Source organism: Eurosta solidaginis, chromosome 2, assembly GCF_040869045.1.
Source record: "Eurosta solidaginis isolate ZX-2024a chromosome 2, ASM4086904v1, whole genome shotgun sequence".
Classification (NCBI taxonomy): Eukaryota; Metazoa; Arthropoda; class Insecta; order Diptera; family Tephritidae; genus Eurosta; species Eurosta solidaginis.
Window position 1 is genome coordinate 299,778,334 of NC_090320.1, and position 22,032 is coordinate 299,800,365.

Below are 22,032 nucleotides of genomic sequence, written 5' to 3' on the forward strand. Positions count from 1 at the left end.
TTGTTTCAAGAACGCCCTATCTCAAAATTCGATTGAAGAATACCCTATCTCAGAATTTGTTTCAAAAACACGCCATCTAAGCTCAAAATCAATACATTTTGACATTAGCTGTGCGCGGTTATGAGAAAAATTTTGAGATTGGGCGTTCTTCAATCCAATTTTGAGATAGGGCTTTCTTGAAACAAGTTCTGAAACGGGGCGTTAGTTAAAAGTTTTCTGAGATAGGTCCTTTTTGAAAAGGCAGCCGAGATAGGGTGATATTCCATTCTGAGATAGGGTGTTTTCGAAACAAATTCTGAAGTAGGGCATTATTCAAACGTTTTCTGAAATAAGACGTTTTCGAAACGGCAGCCGAGATAGGGTCATATTCCACTCAGCTGTCTTTTCACTATATACTCTTGGTTATAGCAGCTTAAATTGAAGTTATGTAGCGAATTAAGTGAAAGGCAGTAAATGAAGGCATTCGAATGGAGTGGATTGAAGCAATCAATTTTTCGAAACATTTTTGCAACGTGGAGTTGAGTAATGTTTGTGATCAGCTGTGAGTTGGGCAACTTGATAAAATGTACAGTGCTTAATTCAGCCGATTATTTGACGAATGACTACTTAAGGGCCAGTTAATGGTGACTTAACCATAACCAGATAAAACAGCTGATCGAACCAACCTTATGGAAATCAATGTAATCGATTAATTTTGGCATACCATAACGCTAAAGCCATAACCATATCATAGCCAACCAATTGGTTTTTGGTTTTTCGCCATATCCATAACCTAAAAATATTTGAGTTGGAGAATTTATTAACTTTTTGTAGATTTTATTTATTGTTTTGGATACGTTTTGACTAAGAGACATTTTTGTGGTATATGATTGTAATTTTTTGCGTTTTATTCATTTTTATGAAATTTTCACGATTTTTAGGTTAAGGCACCAATAACTGATGCCAGTTTGATATGGATAAGTAAAAATGTGGTTATGACTATGGCGTTATGGCCATGTCAACTTAAACTCGGACTTTACTTCTCATACACATACATACTAAGGCATAAAATCCCGAGGATCGTTTGCAATCCCGCGATTTAGGGATTTTAAAATGACAGTCCCGGGATATTTCGGGATTATCTATAGACTCATTTATTTAATAATTTCAGACAGAGGCTTAGCGAATTAATTAGTCAAGTTTTCCAAATTAAAGCCCTTATTGACCTCAAACTTTTTTACAATATTCCAACTCTTAATTATCTTAGTACTATTTACTGTATGCCTAATGTAGTAAAAAATCTAGTCGATTTTGCTTAGAGTTTCGGATTCTACTGTCAATTGTAACAAATCACAATCAAAAATAAATTTTATTCAATAATTTACGAAAAATAGAAAATTATCAGAAAAATTTAATCTTTATTTTTGAATAGTTACACATGTATTTTATTTTGACTGTCTTTAAAGTTAAAAAGGAAGGGGTTGCTATGCATTTTAACTATTTTCTGTAAAAACCATAATATTTTTTTGGGGCTGCTGACAGATATTCGTTAATGAAGAAAAAAGACCCTTTGAAAAGTAAAACTGTTTGTGATTCCATTAAGTTTCTGTATGAAATCGGTATTACGTAAATGTGTACGAGTAGTTAAACATAAATATTTATTCAGTCCAAGTTTTAAAAATATCCAAGACTAATTTCATAAGCAAATAAAATTTTTCTTTTCATTTAAACAATACTAAATAGTTTGTCTTGTACACTTTAAGACCTTCATTTCCTACTTAACCCCTTATACCTAGTTTGCATATAACGAGATTATCCTCATTTTCGTACTTAGGAGTTAATTATATAACTAGATTTCTCATATAAATTTTTCACGATTTTTAGGGATTACATTACAGAGGTGGTATTTTTTCTGTGAACAGAGATAGGCATCTCTAAAATCTGTTCATAATTACCGGTTGCCGAAGGGAAAAATGTATATCAGTGATAATAATCATGGTAATTTTATACTTTTTTTGGTACATTGCGCTTCCCGAAAATACGTTGGTACTACATTGACATATTTGGTACACTTTTGTATAATACAGCACTACACTTTAAGTCATTTGCAAAGCAGCTCTGAATGTACAAAAAAAAATGTTAAATAGTTAAGTTCTTTTGTTGCCGAGCACAATTTGCAATTATGGATCATTTAAATATACTTATGAAAAATAGCATAACTGATTCTAAAATTGTGAACAAATTTTGCGTCAATAGAATTAAAGCACAGAAAATAATAATTCAAATAACAGGGTCAGAAAATTATAAATCCATAATTGCATTTTATCAGAAGAATTATTACTGTCTAATAATAGATGACCAATTGGCGCCGGTGTGACCAATTGGCGCCGGTTGGCGTAGCGACTGGCGCGCCTTGGTGCACGGCCATAACCGTTTAGACGGTTAAGCGCCAATGTATTTCTTCTTAAATCATATTTCCCTGTTATACTACCTTTAATTTGTGTTAGAAAGTTTCCTGACTAAAAACAGTGAGATTCCGTTTTTTTTTTCATATGCAAAGCACCGCCTCTAAATGGAAGCACCAAATAAAAGAGAAACGTGAAAATTTTACAGCTAGTAATCTAGTTTGTAGGGATGGGTCATATGTGAACGCCTAGATTATCTATTGTGGATCTGTTGCAGATTATATGTGTAAACGTGGTCTTACACAAGTGTGACATATGAAAGTTCAGCAAATTCAAGACAGTTTTATATATTTTTTTTTAATTTCCTCATCATATTAAAGCAAATGAAGTTTCATCTAAAAGTCAAGATTTTAACTTGACACGCGTATAACAGGTAGTTGAAAAACATCTCTTATACGCCCCTCTAGTAGGGCAAATTATTGATTGCATGTTAAACATCAGTTCTAAATGTGAACCATGAGATCCATCGGGTGGAAAACTTTATATTTTCTTTAAAATCAGTCCTCCAACCTTCGCTAACTATAAATCTCTATCGCCAAAAATCTCTAAAACAGTATCAAGTGCGCAGAAAAGCATGCAACATGTGGTCATAACAAATAACGGCCCAAAGTCTTTGATACCATATTCCACATTCCTTGTTACCATATGGTACTAATTGTTGTATACTTAGCGTTCCCGAAGGTTGTAATTTGGGGGCAGATCATTGAGTTTTGTAACGCCTAAAGAAGGATATACTTTACTTATTTTATTTTGTTGATTTTCCGACAGGGTGGATAAATGATGTATATTGGTACGATTTTCCGTCATTCCTTGTCAAATTTGGTTTTGAGACAAACCGGTTTCGGCGTTGTGCCATCATCAGTGTCGATTTTCGTTCTCGATGGCACAACGCCGAAACCGGTTTGTCTCAAAACCAAATTTGACAAAGGATGACGGAAAATCGTTCCAATATACATCATATAATTTACATGAAAGAGGATTTCCTTTGGTTTAAAATTAGTTTTTGCGGAAATAAAAAACAGGAACATCATTCATCAGTTAACGTTTTTAAATTTGCAATATGAAATTCCATGAAAATCCGGGAATCCCGGGATTTTGATGAATATAATCCCAGGATTTCGGGATGGCAAAATGGATCGGTAATCACGATTTAGGAGTCCGGACTCCGGGGTGTCGATTCCTTAATACATACGTCGAAATAAGATGTCAATTTTTATTTCAATGTTAATTTTGATTTATGTATTGATTAAAATTTAACTTAATTAATTTGATTGTTTATAATTTAAGTTTTTATTTAACATTTTGTTTTTACTCTTATGTGTTTTTCTTGTTATTTGTATTGTATCTTGCATCCAGTAGTCGACCGCTTTGTGTCTGTGTTGACTTTAATAAAGTAAAATAAAAATAAATCATTCCTAGTATATCGAAAGCTGAAAAGGTCGATAAATGGACAGCTTCATATGCAAGGTCATAATTTAATTAAACTGCGACGATATTTACTTATAAACTGTATTTTTGTAGTTTATAGTTTAGTAAGTTCGTAAATTTACTAAATACAATGCGATAAACAATTTTTTGTATAGGATTCAACTAATTAATACATGAATATAAGTACATATACATATAATATACTTATGTATATGTAGCATATAATATTGACACGTTACTATAGAAAAATAAATGAAACAAAAAATCATTCGGGGTATTCTCTCTGTATAGAATCCATAGATTATTGTTATTGTTCCGATAAGGACAGTCGCCGAAGGCCTTGTTGATGGTCCTTTGCCGGATGCAGATCCGGTACCAAACCCGACCATCTCTGGAATGATTTGTTATGACCACATGCGACCTTCTTGGCCATCCCGCCCTCCCAGCCCCTAGATCCATGAAGAGTTCGGGGTCGCCAGAGCCTCGGCTGTTAATGAAACAGGATTCGCCACGGATAGGTGAGGTTAACAATTGGGCTTGAAGAAGCTATATATTGCGCTGGCAGCCTAAAAGGGTTGCGCTACACAACCCCTTAAATCTGGTCGCCTCTTACGACAGGCATCCTACAGCGGGCAAAGATTTTAAAAATTATAAGATGGTACATTGTAGGCATGTAAAACTTTGTGGAATTTTTAGGACGGCTGCGCGGGGAATTCACCATACTTTTTGCTATGCTGTCCGCCTCAACATAGCTAATTTTTTAAGGCTGTTTATCTCTGTAATCTTTGCTGTAATTTTTTTTTTTTTTTGAAAAATGACCTATTTGAAATAAGCTGGCTGAAAAATATTGGCATAACAGCTTAAGTTAAATCAACAATGGAAAATCTTGGAAAATTGATGAACGAAATGTTGACAATCTATTGATCATCACTAGGAAATCAGCTACATTCCATCAACTAAGCAGCACTTTAGCACTTTACTCCCTTTGGTGTCAGGCACGAGTTTGGTGTTATTGGCGCTACTGGCAATGATGACACTGAGCTGATGACGGTAGCGCTGGTAGTGCAGCTTTTGAATCAGAGAAAGAATTGATGACCCGTGTAAATAATTATGGCTTTGGCTATTATTGGTTGTGACTTTGAACTAAATAAATGCTGCGGACATAACAACCAGTCATTTTTGAGTTTTATATTTTAGATTTAATGCACAATTAATATGGGTGTGTTTGAGCAGCCAAATAATAACAGTAGTATTGCGAAAGTGCTGCTTAGTTGATGGAATGTAGCTAATTTCCTAGTGATGATCAATAGATTGTCAACATGTCATTCAACGAACGCGCGAAATTGCCACATTTGCTCAAATTTTCCAAGAATTTCCATTGTTTATTTAACTTAAGCTGTTATGCCAATATTATTCCGCCAGCTTATTTCAAATCGGTAATTTTTCCAAAAGCAAAATAAATTACAGCAAAGATTACAGAGTTAAACAGCCTTAAAAAATTAGCTATGTTGAGGCGGACAGCATAGCAAAAAGTATGGTGAATTCCTCGCGCAGCCGTCCTACAAATTCCACAAAGTTTTACAAGTCTACAATGTGCCAGCTTATAATTTTTAAAATCTTTGCATCGAGTAAATGCCTAAAAAATAACGAGTGACGGCTCTTATTATATTTATCCTCTTTGGTACCATCATATAATTTTTAAAATCTTTGCTTTCACGCACTTTTATTAACTAAAATGACAAAAAATGTAAACAAACATCTTGTTCTTCCTCTTTTCAAGCGTACGTACGCTCAGCGACCAACATTGCTGTACGCTTAGCTTCATGAATTTTCATGCTTTGTCGCTTTCATGCAGCTTAAGGCGGTGGCACAATGACATTTTTCGTATAGATGTAAATATGAAGGAACTTCAGACTTGGCAATTGAAGTTTATTACGCCTTGCCAATTCACATACACAATTTCGCGAATCACTGTTGTAAACATTCTCCCTATACAACAAAAATACTTGCTAACATATTTTGTGTCGTATTCGATTGCTATATTGCAGTTTTTAATTGTGAAAAATGTTAGAAAATTTACCAACCAGTGGGAAAATAATTTCACTTGCAAAGTGTGCCAACACCTTAAGCCAAAGCAAATGTCAAATTCTTCTTCTTATGATTTGCTTGGAACAAAATTGGGGAGTTGGCTACTTTTCAATATCAGATGGCGCTAGTGACGCTCATTCTCCATAAAAATACATGCAATATACTCATAATGCATAAGCATGTGTTAAACTCATCTATATGAAAAACTGCTTATGTGTCGGAGCTGTTACGCCTCGTGTGCAGCTCTCCATTCCTATCTTAAAGCGGAGTCATTGGTGCCGTTTGTCGTATCGCTGTATTCATATCCCTAACGTAATCAGCTGTTTATCGTAACGACGGTAACCAAAAACCAATTGGTTGGCTACGATACGGTTACGACCTTAGCGGCACCAGTAATCGATTGCATTGATTCCCATAAGGTTGGTCGAATCAGCTGTTATGTTACCGATAAAGCACCAATATCTGCAGCTTTATACTGTTTTCACACATACGGCTTATTGAATAATAAAGGCAGTTTTCTACATTAAGACGCTTATTGAGCTCAATCTTCTCTACAAAATTCGAATCTATAATTATTTCATTAGTGACTAATCGAATGCCTAATGAAGTCAAAAGCACAATGCAACTCTGTTGTGAGCGTTCAGTTTCTTAGTTTTTGGTGTGTTCAGTGCTTAAAAATGTCATTTGCCAAAGTAAATGTCGTTGTCTCTTATATAGCATTGTCATTTTATTCGCTTGACATTTCATCCTTCATACTAATCGAGCAGTTACTTCTGTGTGAAAGCAAAACATTTACGATTCCCTTAGAAAGTGAAATGATATCATTAAGTTTATTGTCATTTTATTCGCTTGACATTTCATCTTTCATACTAATCGAGCAGCTACTTATGTGTGAAACCAAAAAAATTACGATTTCATTAGAAGGTGAAATGAGATCATTAAGTTTCTGTGTGAAAACAGTATTAGTCATAACCATATTTTTACTCATCCATATCAATTGGCATCAGTTCCATGCAGAAATTGTTGGATTACGTGTTCCATTTTCTTCATGTTGGAGTAATCTAAAAATACTCCTTTGCAATGCGTTCGCGGACCACCATCAGCCGATCATTGCTCGTTTTTAACGACCGTGATCACGACACGATGACTATCGAACAGGGTTGCCAAAAGTAAAATATTGCATACAAATAACTGATAATAAAATTTTACTATGGCAACTCTTTTGAAGGTTTAATGTGGCCATATAAATCGTTCCCGAGATGGTCCGGCCAGCACCATAATGGTGCTGTGCTACCGGAGCGTATCGGATCTGTATCCGACAAAGGACCATCACATCGATAACACTCCCCAAAGCCTTCGGGGAGTAACTAATCGCTACAACAACAACAACAACAACTAATGTTGCTATACCATAACGCTAACGCCATAACCATACCATAGCCAACCAATTGGTTTCTGGTTTCTCGCCATATCTACAACCAAAAAATATTTCAGTTGGTGAATTTAATACCTTTTTGTAGATTTTATTTATTGTTTTGGATACGTTATGACTAAGAGACCTATTTTTTGTGAAATATGTTTGCAATTTTTTTCGTTTTCATCATTTTTATGAAATTTTCACGATTTTTAGGTTAAGGCACCATTAATTAATGGAGATGGTTATGAAATGAAATGTGTGAAAAATCTTTCTATTCCTCCATTTCCGTACCTACTTGTCAAATAATAGCCAACAAGGAGAATGGCTGTCGCGAATGGCCAGAGAATGCGAGAAAGGTTTGTCTTTTGCTCGCCATTATTAAATTGAACTGCCTTGGATCGCCCATTTGTGTCTCTCAAGTCAGCTTTTCTTTTAATTTTGTATATAGAAAGTCAGACTATATATTGACTTTAATTTCTAAAATCTAGTTATTAGATAAAATATGAGCAGACAGTTAAGCAAATATTTTAAAATATGTAAATAATGCAATATACCAGTTGCTTACAAAATTTTTGAAAAACACTATTGAGAAAATAATTTAAGTATCGAACAGCGATTGAACAGGTGATCGAGGCTGTTTACTATTGTGAACGTTTTTATCAAACACTTGTATCAATTCACAATGATCGTGGTAGTGTTAATCGAAACAACTTTACCATCTCTTTCACAATCTTGAAAATTTCCCTGGAACTTGAAGTAACGAAAATAGTTAAAAAGTTTATTTACAACTTAAAATGGGAGATCAGGTAAGGGCAATGTTGAAAAAAAAATTCAATTGTAACACGCAATATAATTTTTTATATAACAGCCACCGCAAATGCCGATGCCGCCTGGTGCTGGGCCTATGTCGGGTGCACCGCCCCCTTTGCTTGGTATGAGACCGCCACCTGGCATGCTTCCTAGCCCACCCGTACCACCAATTTTTCCTCCTGGGCTCAATATAAATCCCCATCAACAATTGCCACCACCACCTCAGCCAATGCCTCCACCGCCCGTGCAGATGCAGCAACCACCGCAGCAATTACAACAAGCGCCGCCACCACAACAACCAATGCCTCCGCAGCATACACTACAGCCCCCACAACGCATGCTACAACCACCGCAGCAGATGAATCCACAACAGATGTCTCCACTTCAAATGGGTCCTCCCCCACAGATGCGGCCACAACCGCCACACCAACAAATTCATCCACCACAGCAGTGGAATCAAGGCCCACCCCAACGTGTGGACATGGCTAAGCAATCTGAACAAATTAATCGACCGGTGCCACTAATGGAAATACGTGTGGAAAAACCAAGCGAAAGTGATGACGGAGATGCTACTGAAGCGAATGGTAATGATGATGGTGATGGTGAAAATGAAGATGATGATGGAAAAAATAAGAAACCTACTGAAGTCGTTTTGCCTAAGGCACTTGAAGATGTACTGGCATTAAAGGATCAACGTGCTGCAGAATTTCATGTCAATGCTGAAGATTTCACGTCGAACGATATCAATAGTAGTAGTATGGGTGGCGGTGGCGTCATTGGCAATGATTATGGTGATGTAGGGGATGATTCCGACGATGAAGGTGAAATGCAACTTAATGGCGGTGTTACAGGTAAAGCTGCTAAGCAAAGTCGTGCTGAGAAAAATAAAAAGAAAAAACGGAGAAAGAAACAAAACCGTAAAATGCGTCAGCAACGAGAACAAGCCCGTGTAAATGGAGAGGGTGCGGGTGGCGAGAATGAAGAAGCATTGGAAAATGAAAATAGAGAAGATGATGAAACCGACGATGAGGATGTGAAGAATGAAGATCCGAGGGGGAAAAAGAAAGAACGGAGAGGCAGCAAGGATAACAAGGATAAAAATAATAAAGAGAAAGAAAAGGCCAATAAATTTAACCACAATGTAGCTGCTTTTAAAAAGGAAAAATCAGGAGAGGCCGTTGGGGATGATGTGACTATTGAGTATGTGCCGGAACGTATCACAATCGCAGACTTAGCGCCTATGTACCGCCAGTTTTATCGCGTTTTTGAAATATTCAAATTAGAAAATAAACCTAAACCGACAGATAAGGATAAAGCTGCTACCGAAGTTCAAGGGGCAACAGCACCAAAGAAAACTGCCGATAAATTGCAGGATGATGACGATGACGAGGAAATAGAGGTACTTAAATGCTGTGAAAATATAATATTACTATGAATATATGCATATCCACTGAGCCCTGCAGCGTAAATTCATATACTATCTGCTTCTATAACCTAATTTGAACCCAGCCCATGCTGTGTTTTAGCGTAAAGCCGTCTTTTTTGCGCAGAACTTTTCAAATTACCTTTCAGACGATGTTCTTAGTTTTATGGCGGTATGTTGATGTTGTATCCTTCGCGGAAAATCCTTTCCCCGAAGGCTTAGGGAGTCCAACGGATTACGGCAGATCTTCGCCGGTTTGAATTCGGTATGCTAACGAGAAATCACTTTTATTTCGTATCCTTCATTGTTGTGTAACTGACTGTTTGGGTAAGGCGGAGGTGGCACTTGGCATGCTGGCAAGCCCCTGCTAGCTCGTCGGGTGGGGTGAGTTTTTGCTCACCAGCCTTACCCAGAGTTATACAAACAAAAGAAGAGTTCATGCATGAAATGTATGAGAAGAAAGCTAGAAGAAAAGGTCTGTCCGTGTCAGGTGGAGTCATCCCTCCCCTTCTGCGTAAAACCTCGACGCAGCCTTGGGCGTTGCTCTGACTCCGAAACTTTAGCAACGCCCCCTTTGCCTGACATTTGTCTGTGCGTTAACGTCCCATGTCCCTAGCCTGTCTAGTCGGTCACAGTCGCCTCACATCCACGTCCCCTATATTGCACTCGTGCAACACCCCAACCAATTGAGTGTCTTAGCCTGGCATTTTTAGGGTAAGCTCAACCCATGAACTAATAAATATATTAAGTTAGGATTTTTCTGTAAACCATAAAGAAACTCTTTATTAAATATATATCCTAAAATTAATAATCAAAAAAATTCAAAAAAAAAAAAACAAAGGGTCTGTAGCCTCGAATCGTCTCCAACAACAGCCAAGTCCTTATAATCCTTCCGGGACAACAACAACAAATAGATGAACGATTAAGCGTCAACCTCGCGTCGCTACTGACTTTTTTAGCTCTGTTTTAAACTATTATATTTTATTTTAGGAACCAAAAGAGGACAAGGAAAAGCTTTCGAAGCGTAAATTGAAGAAGCTAACACGCCTTAGCGTTGCAGAGTTAAAGCAATTGGTCTCACGTCCGGATGTTGTGGAAATGCATGATGTTACCGCCCGGGATCCCAAATTGCTGGTGCAATTGAAAGCCTATCGCAATACTGTGCAAGTACCACGTCACTGGTGCTTCAAGCGCAAATATTTACAAGGCAAACGCGGCATCGAGAAGCCACCATTCGATTTGCCTGCCTTTATAAAAAAGACTGGAATTATGGAAATGCGTGAGTCCCTTCAAGAGAAGGACGATGCAAAAACGTTGAAATCTAAAATGCGTGAAAGAGTGCGCCCCAAAATGGGAAAAATCGATATAGATTATCAAAAACTACACGATGCATTCTTTAAATGGCAAACAAAGCCACGTATGACCATACATGGTGACCTCTATTATGAGGGTAAAGAGTATGAAACGCGTTTAAAAGAAAAGAAACCAGGTGATTTATCTGAAGAGTTGCGTATAGCCCTCGGTATGCCGGTAGGACCAAATTCACATAAAATTCCACCACCATGGCTAATTGCACAGCAACGTTATGGTCCACCACCATCATATCCCAATTTGAAGATACCGGGTTTAAATGCACCCATACCGGAGGGAACATCATTTGGTTACCATGCCGGAGGTTGGGGTAAACCGCCGGTAGATGAAACTGGCAAGCCTTTGTATGGTGATGTATTTGGCACTAACATTATAGATATGGATGTAAGCATATTTCGTTGCACATAAGTTGTATAAAAAGAAACTAATTTTATTGGTTTTGGTTTTTATAGAGTGGCATTGATGAAGGTGATATTGAACGCAATCAATGGGGTGAATTAGAATCAGAATCTGAAGAGTCGTCCGAGGAGGAGGAGGAAGATGGTGAAGATTTAGGTAATCAACCAGACGATAGCGGACTTGTCACACCAGCTGAAGGCTTGGTAACCCCATCTGGCCTAACAAGTGTACCAGCCGGTATGGAAACACCCGAAACTATTGAATTACGCAAGAAGAAAATTGAGACCGAAATGGAAGAGTAAGTAGTAAAGTTCTCGCAATTGCAACAAGCTTTTATGTTTAATAAAAATCCCTTCTCTTATTCAATACGTTTCAGCAACGATACGCCTGTTTTATATCAAGTTCTACCTGAAAAACGCACAGATCGTGTAGGAGCTTCTATGATGGGATCCACGCACGTCTATGATATAAGTGGCGTTAGCAAACCAGCAGCACGTACCACTGTTGCAGTGGATCGTGAGGGTACTGTCGAATTAGCCTTAGATCCATCTGAGTTAGACTTAGATAATGAGGCAATGGCACAACGCTATGAGCAACAAATGCGTGAACAACAAAGTCATCTTCAAAAGGAGGATCTTTCAGATATGTTGGCTGAGCATGTGGCACGTCAAAAGTCTAAACGAAAACGTCAACAAGCAGATACGACCAGTAAAACCACCAAAAAATATAAAGAGTTCAAATTTTAAGTGTCACAAGTCATGCATAGTTTGCATAAGAAAGTGTTAAATGATAGCATTTCTCACATAGAATCCATAATAAACGCTAAAATCGCATAGCAATAGAGCGGACTTTGCTCAACAAAATGCAGAAAGTAAATTTAACTGAACGGAGTAAAGAAAGGTTTTAGTAGACAAAAGGAAGTCTTTGCCATCACTTATAGTGTTGAGAATTTGCTGAACTACAAAGAGAGATCACGAAAGTGACAATGATTCGGAAGTGGGATTGAGAGACACACCACCTTTGAGTACATGTAAGTTAGCACCCAAAATCTATGAAAATTTAAATATATTATATAGCTCCTATAACTTTTCATTCCTATTTTAGGGCCATTTTGCAAATAAGTACAATTTAATTTTATCCATTATAAAGATAATAGAAAAGATACCAATACACTTCATTGAAATAATTTAAATTTTTAATTCGTTTAAAAACTCCGTTACTTGCAACATATCTTCATTATACAATTTTCGTTCTATCGCTGCGCTGTTTAGTAGCCGAGCAGCCTTACCCAATTCTTTTTTCCACTCTTCTATGGTTTTGTACTTTGTATTATTGGAACAATAAATAACTTCATTTATATCCTCTTCTAGTTTATATGAACAAACTGCTTTGAAAGCATCATTCAATTGTTTCAAAGCGTCATTGCGTATCGCATCATTACGGCACACAAGATTCAATATAAATAGACCTTTTTCACCAATGGCACATTTAATATTGTCTAGTACGGCAGGTTCAAGGAAACTTTTAGGTGGGCAACTCATGCCAAGTGTTAGATCTTTGCTGTCGACATCAAACAATACTGCTTTAAATTTAATGTCTGTGTTTGAAGGAAATATTGAATGTTTTGAAAATTAGATACCAACAATAAATGCATACCTTCATTTTTGCAAACTTCCAAAAAGTTTAAACCATCATCAATAACTACATGAAAACGTTTATCTTGTTTAAGTTCAAAGAATTGTTCAGCGACTTCCAACATTATAGGATCGATTTCGACTGCAGTTACGAACGATTCACTATCGAAAAATGGTATGCATATGAATTAGCTTTCTGATACTGATGACAAAAAAAGACTTACGGTAACGCTGCATGTAAAAAACTGCATAGGCCGCCACCGCCCAAACCCACCACAACAACATGATTACTCTCATTTCCACTCAGCTTTGGTCCAATAGCTAATAGCACACCAGCAGACATATATAAATGGTGTTGACATGCCAAATAACCAAAATCAATTTTTTTACGTTCTTTTTTGCCCTTCAATTTTACTATAAAACAAAAAGAATGCCTTATATTTAAGGTATATTTCATTATGTATACAATTACTTGTTTTGACCAATGCTTCTGATTGCACAACAAATTTATTATTCAGAAAAGACAAACGTCTAAACACCTTTCCATTGCTACCCTCCACTTCCTCGACAAGAAATTCACCGGATATTTTAGATATTCCGCTTACTAATGTTTTACGTTGGCCTACATCGTCACCCAATGATAAGAAAGGTATCTGTTAATGAGAGAGAAACGCATATTAATGGGCTTAGACATTTATATTCTTTTGTGGTTTCCACCTGTTCTGTTAATCCAATAGGCGCGAGACATTTTATGCTATCTGTCAATTCTTCCTTTACATTCTCTAATGATAAATACGCATGGTCTCGATGCAGTGTTACTACAGCTAATCGTTGAAATTTCGCTGATGATTGTAGTTTTTTACGGCCCTGAAGTGTGGCAAAAAGCCATTCAATCTCTCTAAAAAAAATAGCTTTTAGTACATACTCCAAAATATTTTAGTGTTGAAAATATTAGAACAATAGCGCTCAGTTGGAAGTTAAAAAAAAAAGTTTCTCAAATCAAATAAATTTAACGAAGCTCAGGCATTGTTGTCGACATGGGCAAAAACAATATTTACATCGGATATGAAAGAAGAACTGATATAGAAAAAAGTAATCCAAAAAATGCTTTTTGGCTGCAAAATGTTCTTTGCAAAAAAAATCTAACATGAAAAGTTTCAACTGATTGGAAATAATTGTTCGTTTAAAAAAAAAAAACTAGTAACAATGTCTAAGTTCGGGTGTAACCGAACATTATATACTCAGTGTGCGCTTCAATTGTATATTTCATTTCAGATGATTTACTTTTCTACATAACACGTGGCACAGCCCGTTTAAAAAAAATATCTCCCCATTTCCTCTTACAATAAAACTTGATAAATGAAATTTCATTGATTCAAAGCTATTTTTTGCTAAATTATAGCTTAATATTCTAGTCTACGACCCTTTTAAATTTGTTTTATGTCTAAGTTGCCGTGGTCTTTAACCAATCCCGTCCATTTTTACTAGAAATAGGGAAAATTTGTGTATCCAATTTTATGACGATCCGTTAATTTTTTTTCAAGTTATGGCTCCCGAAACATAGAAAATTGCTTAGTTATAAAAGGGGCGGTGCCACACCCATTTTTTTAAATTTGAAGTTTTTCCTATTTATTGTTATAAATCCACTTGGGAAATGAAATACGATTGATATAAAGCCCTTTTTTGCAAAGATATAGCTTATTTAATTCGACCACGACCCTTTTAAAAATCTTTTATATAAAAGTGGCCGTGCTCCTTAACCGATTTCGTTAATTTTTCTTCAAAGCATTTCTTACAGTAAAGGCTACCTCTCTGCCGAATTTTGCTACGATAGGTTTAATGATTTTTGATTTATGGTTAATAATATTTGTAAACTTGGTTTTATCACAAGTGGGCGGTGCCACGCCCAATATTCTAGGTGTATTATTTACTAAATAATCAGGTTTTTTGTATTTTCCAACATGTTATATATATAAAAAGTGGGAGTGGTTATCATCCGATTTCGCTCGTTTTCAATACCAATCTATTCTGGGTCCAGGTAAGTTCGTGTACCAAATTTGGTGAAGATATCTCAATATTTACTCAAGTTACCGTGTTAACGGACAGACGGACGGACATGGCTCAAATTTTTTTCGATACTGATGATTTTGATATATGGAAGTCTATATCTATCTCGATTCCTTTATACCTGTACAACCAACCGGTATCCAATCAAAGTTAATACACTCTGTGTGCAAACCACGCTGAGTATAATAAATGGAGCGATTCAAGGGGTTGATAAGCGCAATACAAAGCTTTATGGCTTCAAAGCTTCCGTAACCAAATTGTCAACCTCACCTACACGACGGGAATCCTGTTACAAATATGAATGTATCATACACATATTTAGCAGGCGAGGCTCTAGCGACCCCAAGTTCCTCATGGAACTGGGGGGTGGGGGGCGGGATGGCCTAGAAGGTTTAATGTGGTTATATAAATCGTTCCCGAGATGGTTGGGTTAGTACCTTAATGGTACTTTGTTACCGGAACGTACCGGATCTATATCCGGCAAAGGACCATCAACATCGATAACACTCCCAAAAACCTTCGAGGATTGTCTTTGTCGTTAATACAACAACAAAAAAATGGATTTCGAGAAATTAAAATTAAATTGCCTATTCATCACTATTTCAAAATGCTTTGAGATCGCGAAGATTGGATTTCGTTGTTGTTGTTGTAGCGATGACACTCCCCGAAAGCTTCGGTTGGGTAGTGTTATCGATGTTGACTCGTCTTTCGCCGTATGCAGATCCGGTAAGTTCCGGTAACAAGCACCATTAAGGTAACGATTGGGTATGACTACATGAAACCTTCGTTTTTAGTATTTGAAGAACTTATTTCAGAATTTTATTCAAAAAGCCCTATCTCAGAATTTATTTCACAAAACGCATTATCTCAGCATATTTTGATGTAAAGTTCGTTTTTGGGTTCATTTATACAAAAAAAAAAAAAAAATGGATCACTATGCTCAGCCTAATGGTTCTTTAAACTTTTGTGTTTTAGATATTTTATTGTTTCTTTTGTAGTTATTTTCGGTCTTAATTTGTTACTTAATAAAAACATTTCTTTGAGCTCTAGGCCACACATATATATAAAGTCAAAAAACGGTTTTAATTTTCAGTATAAAATATTTGATTTTATTGTTGTCGATATTTTAAAATGAGAAGTCATCTTCAGGAACATTTGATGATTGCTTATCGACTATCAATTAATTCGATAAACAACAATCAAATGTTCCGGAAGATGACTTTAAGCTGAGGTCGAAATAGTGACAACAATAAAATCAAATATTTTATACTGAAAATTAAAACCGTTTTTCGAATAAAAGTTTTTAATTAGATATTTTATGTATAAACATATGTCCATATTTCATGGCTCATTTAAGAAAATTCGTTTCCGATACTTCCATATTTACGAAATACTAATATCATACCTTCCCTGAGGTACAATAAATGCCGCAAATCTACCCATGCCTCTAGCTGGTGGTTGATCCAGTACATGTACTGTGTAACGTGGAGTTGATTCACCTGGTTGACATAAATCCATGACAACTTCATTTTCCCCTTAATAATAAATAAACAAAATTTGTATGCTTGATTAAAAAACACGAAAATATTTATACCTGCAATATTTGTACGATACAGTCCATTGCATATCACCGCTGCCTTTTGTACGGCAGTGACCGCATTTGTTAACTCTTCAGCAGTTTTGACACGTTGCATTTTGTCCTTCCCTAAGCTGAATTCTAGAATCTACAAAATAAAATAGCAACTATAGGTATAAAAACCCACTTTATTATATTATAAATTACTGGTGCTAATAAGGTTTTGAATTTGGTAGCCACAACAATAAATACGGGCATTGTTACACTATCTGTGCTATCGGCATTCCTTTCCTGATTCACACGGCCAACATCGGCACAGTGAACTATGCGTAACATAAAACCATTTTGTGGAAAAAACTTTAGAATAAAACGTAATATGTGCTCTTGTAACAGTGTAATGCACAAGTAACGTCCACCGCAGCTGCAAAAATACAAAAACAAGATATACATATTGTAGACTGATAAATAAATAAAATAAAAAATAAAATACGAGGCTTCTGCCAGGAAAATATCTTTAATGTTATGACGTTTTCTTTTATAAAAATAATGGTATTGCCTCAGCGCTTTCAAAAGTTTGTGTGTATATTCCATAAAGTATGTTTCTTTGATTAAGTAAGAGGTTACGACTACCAACAAATTCACTCATTTTTGAAAACGCCAAGTAACACAATTCAAGAGTAAGGGTAACAACGCTGTAATATTTTTTCCAGCAAAGAAAACGCTATTAATCTTTACCGCATCGTTCGTTTGATTTCATTGAGGTAACATTCCACCGTTTTTTGTACTTCGACTGTGTCATCGACAAAGAGTGCATCCAGTGTGCCCTTATCAAGTGCCACTGAGAATTGCTCATTCTCAAATATCATTTTGGTTGCATCCATTTGTAGAAATTTCATATCCGGACGTGTTTTTTCGTTTAGTTCCAACATTCTACGTATAGCTACCATTGATATATCTATATTTGTAATGTTTCTAAAAGTATTAAGATAGTTTAGTTAATAAGCCTTTAATTAATTCATTTGGTAATAGTCTAGTTGAGGGGTCGACTGCTAATACGCTACCAAAAATATCGAAAGAGGTGTTAAACGACGCGTCTGGACATCAGTATTAATAATCCGAAGGCGGAAAAATTTTTAACTCGTTCAAAAGATATTAACGAAAAGCCGAAAAAAAGACCCGCGGGTACCTCCGAAACCGGGGGTGGGATCCATAGTATTTTTGCGCAGAACACCTTTCTGCGTTGGCGGCCTTCGGCCGCGCTTATACAAAGTAACCCTGGGCTACGCCATGCCAAGTCCGGGTGTGTGGTATAACCGTGGCTACCGCCACGGTGATGCATAATTTTTTTTTGTAGGTACAACATAACAACAACCACATTAAAATCGCCAACTTCAACTGCAAATATCTCCGGACAGAGATACAATTTTTCTTTTCCGCCGTCGGATTATTGTTCTCGATATTAATACGCGTCTTTTGATACCTCACTCGAAGATCTTGACCCAACTTTAGGGTGGGTACCGTAAACTGCACTACTACCAGATACAATTTTTCTTTTCCGCCTTCGGATTATTGTTCTCGAGATTAATTCGCGTGTTTTGACACCTCTCTCGATATTTTTGGTAGCGTAGTAGCAGTCGACCCCCCAACTAGACTTTTACCATTCATTTTAAGTGTCCTTAGGTATGTACTACTTGCCTAAAACCCGAGTCGTACATGTCCATACTGAGCTGTGAGTTGCCACATCCTAGCATTAATATTTGATCCGTGTTTTTTACATATTTGTGTATTTGATCACATAATTCTAGATATTCCCCATACCTAAATATATGGAAATTTGAAACAAACAGATCATATTTATATATGTATATACATAAGCATAGGTGATTTTGTTTTTGATTTGTCGCCCTGAAACCCGTGTAACCTTACCATTCAAAGGCCCTTCCTCCACGTTTAGTAAAGAAAGTATTCCAATATTCTGGTTGAGCAAACTCCTCATGCGATTTTGGCAGCAAATTCATTTTTTAATCTATTGCAGTTAATATCTATAATTGTTTATTTCCACCCGGGTACAAAAAATATCTACAAGGAAGAAATGTGTTTGAACAGCTGTTTGCAGATAACATATCCGCTAGAGCTGGATTTCGATTCGATTCTTAATCGATTTAATCGATCTTTTTTCTAGAAATGTAGAATCGTTTATTTTTTTTAAATCGTTCGATTCTTTAGGCATCGAAGCTTTCATCACTATCTGCTTTACGGACGAATGAGGAAATACATATTCTGTCATTTTTATTCACCCCTATTCTGCATTTCGATTACGTTCCCGTTCTACGGTCCGCTTTAATCGAAGTTTGGTATTCTGCATTACGACGGAATCGTAAAGAGAAGAAGCAAATGATTTTTCGAAATCAGCTGTTGGTACGGAATGTGTGAACATTGGAACAAAATAAATTAAAGAAAATTTAGGGGGACTCATGTAACCGTATAAATGCCTTATAAAGTGTGTAAACGTATAAATTTATCTAGTTTACGCACGAGCTGTCAAATTTTGTATGAAAAATCATTTACACAATTTGTATAAATTTACGCGCACATTTCATTGTGTAAACGCGATAAACTCAAAGGAATGCAACCTTGCAGACATTACAGCAGGCATTTTCATCAGAAATCTCCAACATCAGCAAGTAATTTATAAGAATATCTTAGTAAAGACGTTTTAGTTTTGATTTTTCACTTAATCTTGGATTTTTTAATTTGTATAACAATCAAAAAATTTTTTTTGGAAATAATACAGCTGAAAAACAATCAAGTTTATCAAGAGTATTACTAGGTGCGTTCATATAACTGCGTGTGTAAATGGATATAATTTTACACCTTATAAGTTTATATGCTATCATGAGTCCCCCTTTTGTAAAAAAACACTGAAAAACGTTTATATTTTATTATCCACGCCATTTTGTACAAAAAAAAAAACAATAGAATATATTGCCGCAGTGTTATATTTTTTAGAGTGAAGTGCTTTCATCATTTTGTGTTTTTGTCGTTCTTTTGGCCAATTCCCTGCCGTGGCCACCGAGTTTTGTTAAAACGGATTCCTGCACGAATATAGTTGATATTTTCTAAATTTTAAGGATGCTAATTTCATTGCACTGGCCTAAAGTACTTTATAAAGGTTTATTTATTCTTTCCGCAAGGATTGTTCACGTTTTCGCTTCACCTTCCTCCACACCGGCAGCTTGCTTTGGCAAATTATAGCTGTCTATTATAATGGAATCAATAGCCACGGCATTATTTGTGGAGTTGGAAAGCAACGCATACGAAAATTGCCAGGCGAGAATGGAAAGGCAAATATTTCGAGATTTGTGTAATCCATTTGAGATGAGTGACGAATTGTAAGAAATTGAACTTAAAAGTGGTAAAGTTTAAAGACTTATTTTCTTATTTAGGTTCAAAAAAAACTTTCGACTTAACAAGGACGCTTTCAAGTATGTGTTAGATACTTTTGTGGGGCAAATACGTCGAAGAAATTCGATTCGGCATCGACATGTTGTTTTTGACCTGGAAACATATAAAAAACAATCATCATGAAGCTTTCTACGTTTCTTAACAAGTTTTACTTACATTTTTGATAAAATTCTGTTATAAATTAATAAAAAAATAAAAAGAAAATATTTTTCCGGCAACTAATTTGCAACTTAGAAAAACGGAACTACGATCGAAATGCAGAATACAAAAAATCGAACAATTCGAAGTTGGATCGAAAGAGATTGGAACACAGAATACCAAAATTGCCAAATCGAAAAAATTCCAATCCAAGTCGAAATGCAGAATAGGGCTGATTATCTTTATAAATTTAGCTTTATTGTGTTGTTGGCTTCGAGAGAAAGATGAAGAAATTTCCGCGAACTTCTGGTAAGCAATATACTGAAAATGTGTTCATCTATTTTTTGGTGTGATCATATATGTATGTAATACTCCTATATTAGCTGTATTTCTTTGCTAACTATTACAATTAAAACACAAGCTAGCTTACCGAATTGCATGGAAAGCAACAATAAAAAGTAATCGAGTTGAGTTGGCTAAGCACTTTCAGTTGAAACCGCTTAGGTAATTGTCGACCGGATTGATAGTGTTGTATAGTGTTGCATATTCAAAAATAGGGCACTATTGTGAACGAGCCAATGAAATGGACATACGATGGTGCAGATAAACAAAAATAACAAAATAACAGCGTGGCGGCAGGGTGACACACATACAAACAAACACCAAACACACGCATTTCATGTATTTTGTTTTTGTAATTCTCTGGTTGAGTGTCAAAAACATACTGCGCTAGAAGTAGAAATGTCATAGCAGCTAAAAAAAAGTAACAATTAGCTGATAAACTTCCACCATCTGTATGGTTTTGGCATAATGAAACTGTTTAGCTAGTTGAAGCGTTTTTTTCAAGCTCGCTTGGAAAAAAACACCTATTGCTAATACGGGCTGGGTACACGTACAAACATCAGAGTGCCGATATATTGCTGTTTACAAGTTTTTGTTTTTGTAATAAAAAATCGAATGTACCCAAATTTAAATTTTTTCTGCCCACACTTATGCTTCTACAATCACAAAAATTTCGTAGGCTGTATTTTTTTGATTTCGAAAGCAAAACTCATTGCGAGCATATTGTATTAGCAATATAGGAGTATTACATACATATTTATATGGGTATGATACTGAGTTTTGAAATAAAAGATTAAAAAAATCGCAAAATGTATGACATTTCGGCATATACTATATATATACTATACTAATTATCTCACTGTCATGAAAGGATCAAGTGAAGACCCATGTGGCATTCCTTGATGCTTCCAATTTTGTCGGCAGTCAACGAAACGAGATAGAAACTGTCCTGCTTTCAGGGCCGTACCGGAGGTCGTGGGGGCCCTTGTGCAAAATTCACAGGAGGCCCTTTTTCTAAAAAAAAAAGGTTATACGACACAAAAGGTTTTGCTTGTAGGATATTTTTATATTATGTTGCATACATAGTTTTACATACTTTTTTACAGCCAAATTGTCGTACTACTTGTGTCGCTAATCACAAGTGATCAGCGTTACAAAAAAATAAATATTCTTATATCACTACATTTGACTAATGTAAAATCTAAGAAACATTATAACTTCAACGCGTGTTACGAGTTGTGGGTCCCTCTACTAGGTTTTAATATAATCTGCGCACACGGTTCTCGAGTCTCGAGTCGTTCGTATATATGTAAGTGGTTTTCATTGTGTCCATTTACACGACTACATATTAAGGGGCTTAAAATCTTTCAATAATAAGATAATTAATAGTAGCTTAATCAGCACCCTCGAAACATCGATTTTCGCTCATC

The 22,032-nt window shown here is 36.0% G+C and overlaps 2 protein-coding genes across 2 annotated transcripts; one reads left to right on the top strand and one right to left on the bottom strand.

Moving 5' to 3' along the window:
• The first annotated feature begins 8,038 nt into the window (after positions 1-8,038).
• Positions 8,039-12,256, top strand: Sf3b2 (splicing factor 3b subunit 2). Its single transcript, XM_067768753.1, has 5 exons — positions 8,039-8,183; positions 8,246-9,586; positions 10,601-11,365; positions 11,434-11,678; positions 11,757-12,256. Exons 1-5 carry the CDS (start codon positions 8,172-8,174, stop codon positions 12,124-12,126), a joined length of 2,733 nt encoding a protein of 910 aa, XP_067624854.1. The 5' UTR covers positions 8,039-8,171; the 3' UTR covers positions 12,127-12,256.
• A 297-nt stretch (positions 12,257-12,553) lies between these two features.
• LOC137241293 (eEF1A lysine and N-terminal methyltransferase homolog) lies at positions 12,554-18,767 on the bottom strand. The gene is made up of 11 exons (XM_067768754.1): positions 18,584-18,767; positions 18,353-18,475; positions 17,393-17,629; positions 16,865-17,078; positions 16,676-16,805; positions 16,487-16,616; positions 13,732-13,912; positions 13,487-13,667; positions 13,239-13,428; positions 13,037-13,176; positions 12,554-12,977 (listed from the first exon to the last, which is right to left on the bottom strand). Exons 1-11 carry the CDS (start codon positions 18,673-18,675, stop codon positions 12,568-12,570), a joined length of 2,028 nt encoding a protein of 675 aa, XP_067624855.1. The 5' UTR covers positions 18,676-18,767; the 3' UTR covers positions 12,554-12,567.
• Positions 18,768-22,032: the final 3,265 nt, after the last annotated feature.

Bases quoted from the DNA above. Each gene is read 5' to 3' on its own strand.
- Sf3b2 (XM_067768753.1), top strand. The intron at 9,587-10,600 runs GTACTTAAATGC...ATTTTATTTTAG, and splicing joins ACGATGACGAGGAAATAGAG to GAACCAAAAGAGGACAAGGA. The intron at 11,366-11,433 runs GTAAGCATATTT...TGGTTTTTATAG, and splicing joins CTAACATTATAGATATGGAT to AGTGGCATTGATGAAGGTGA.
- LOC137241293 (XM_067768754.1), bottom strand. From the start codon at position 18,675: ATGAATTTGCTGCCAAAATCGCATGAGGAGTTTGCTCAACCAGAATAT. The intron at 17,079-17,392 runs GTAAAGATTAAT...GTATTTTTGCAG, and splicing joins GAAATCAAACGAACGATGCG to CTGCGGTGGACGTTACTTGT. The intron at 13,668-13,731 runs GTGGAAACCACA...TCTCATTAACAG, and splicing joins CTATTGGATTAACAGAACAG to ATACCTTTCTTATCATTGGG.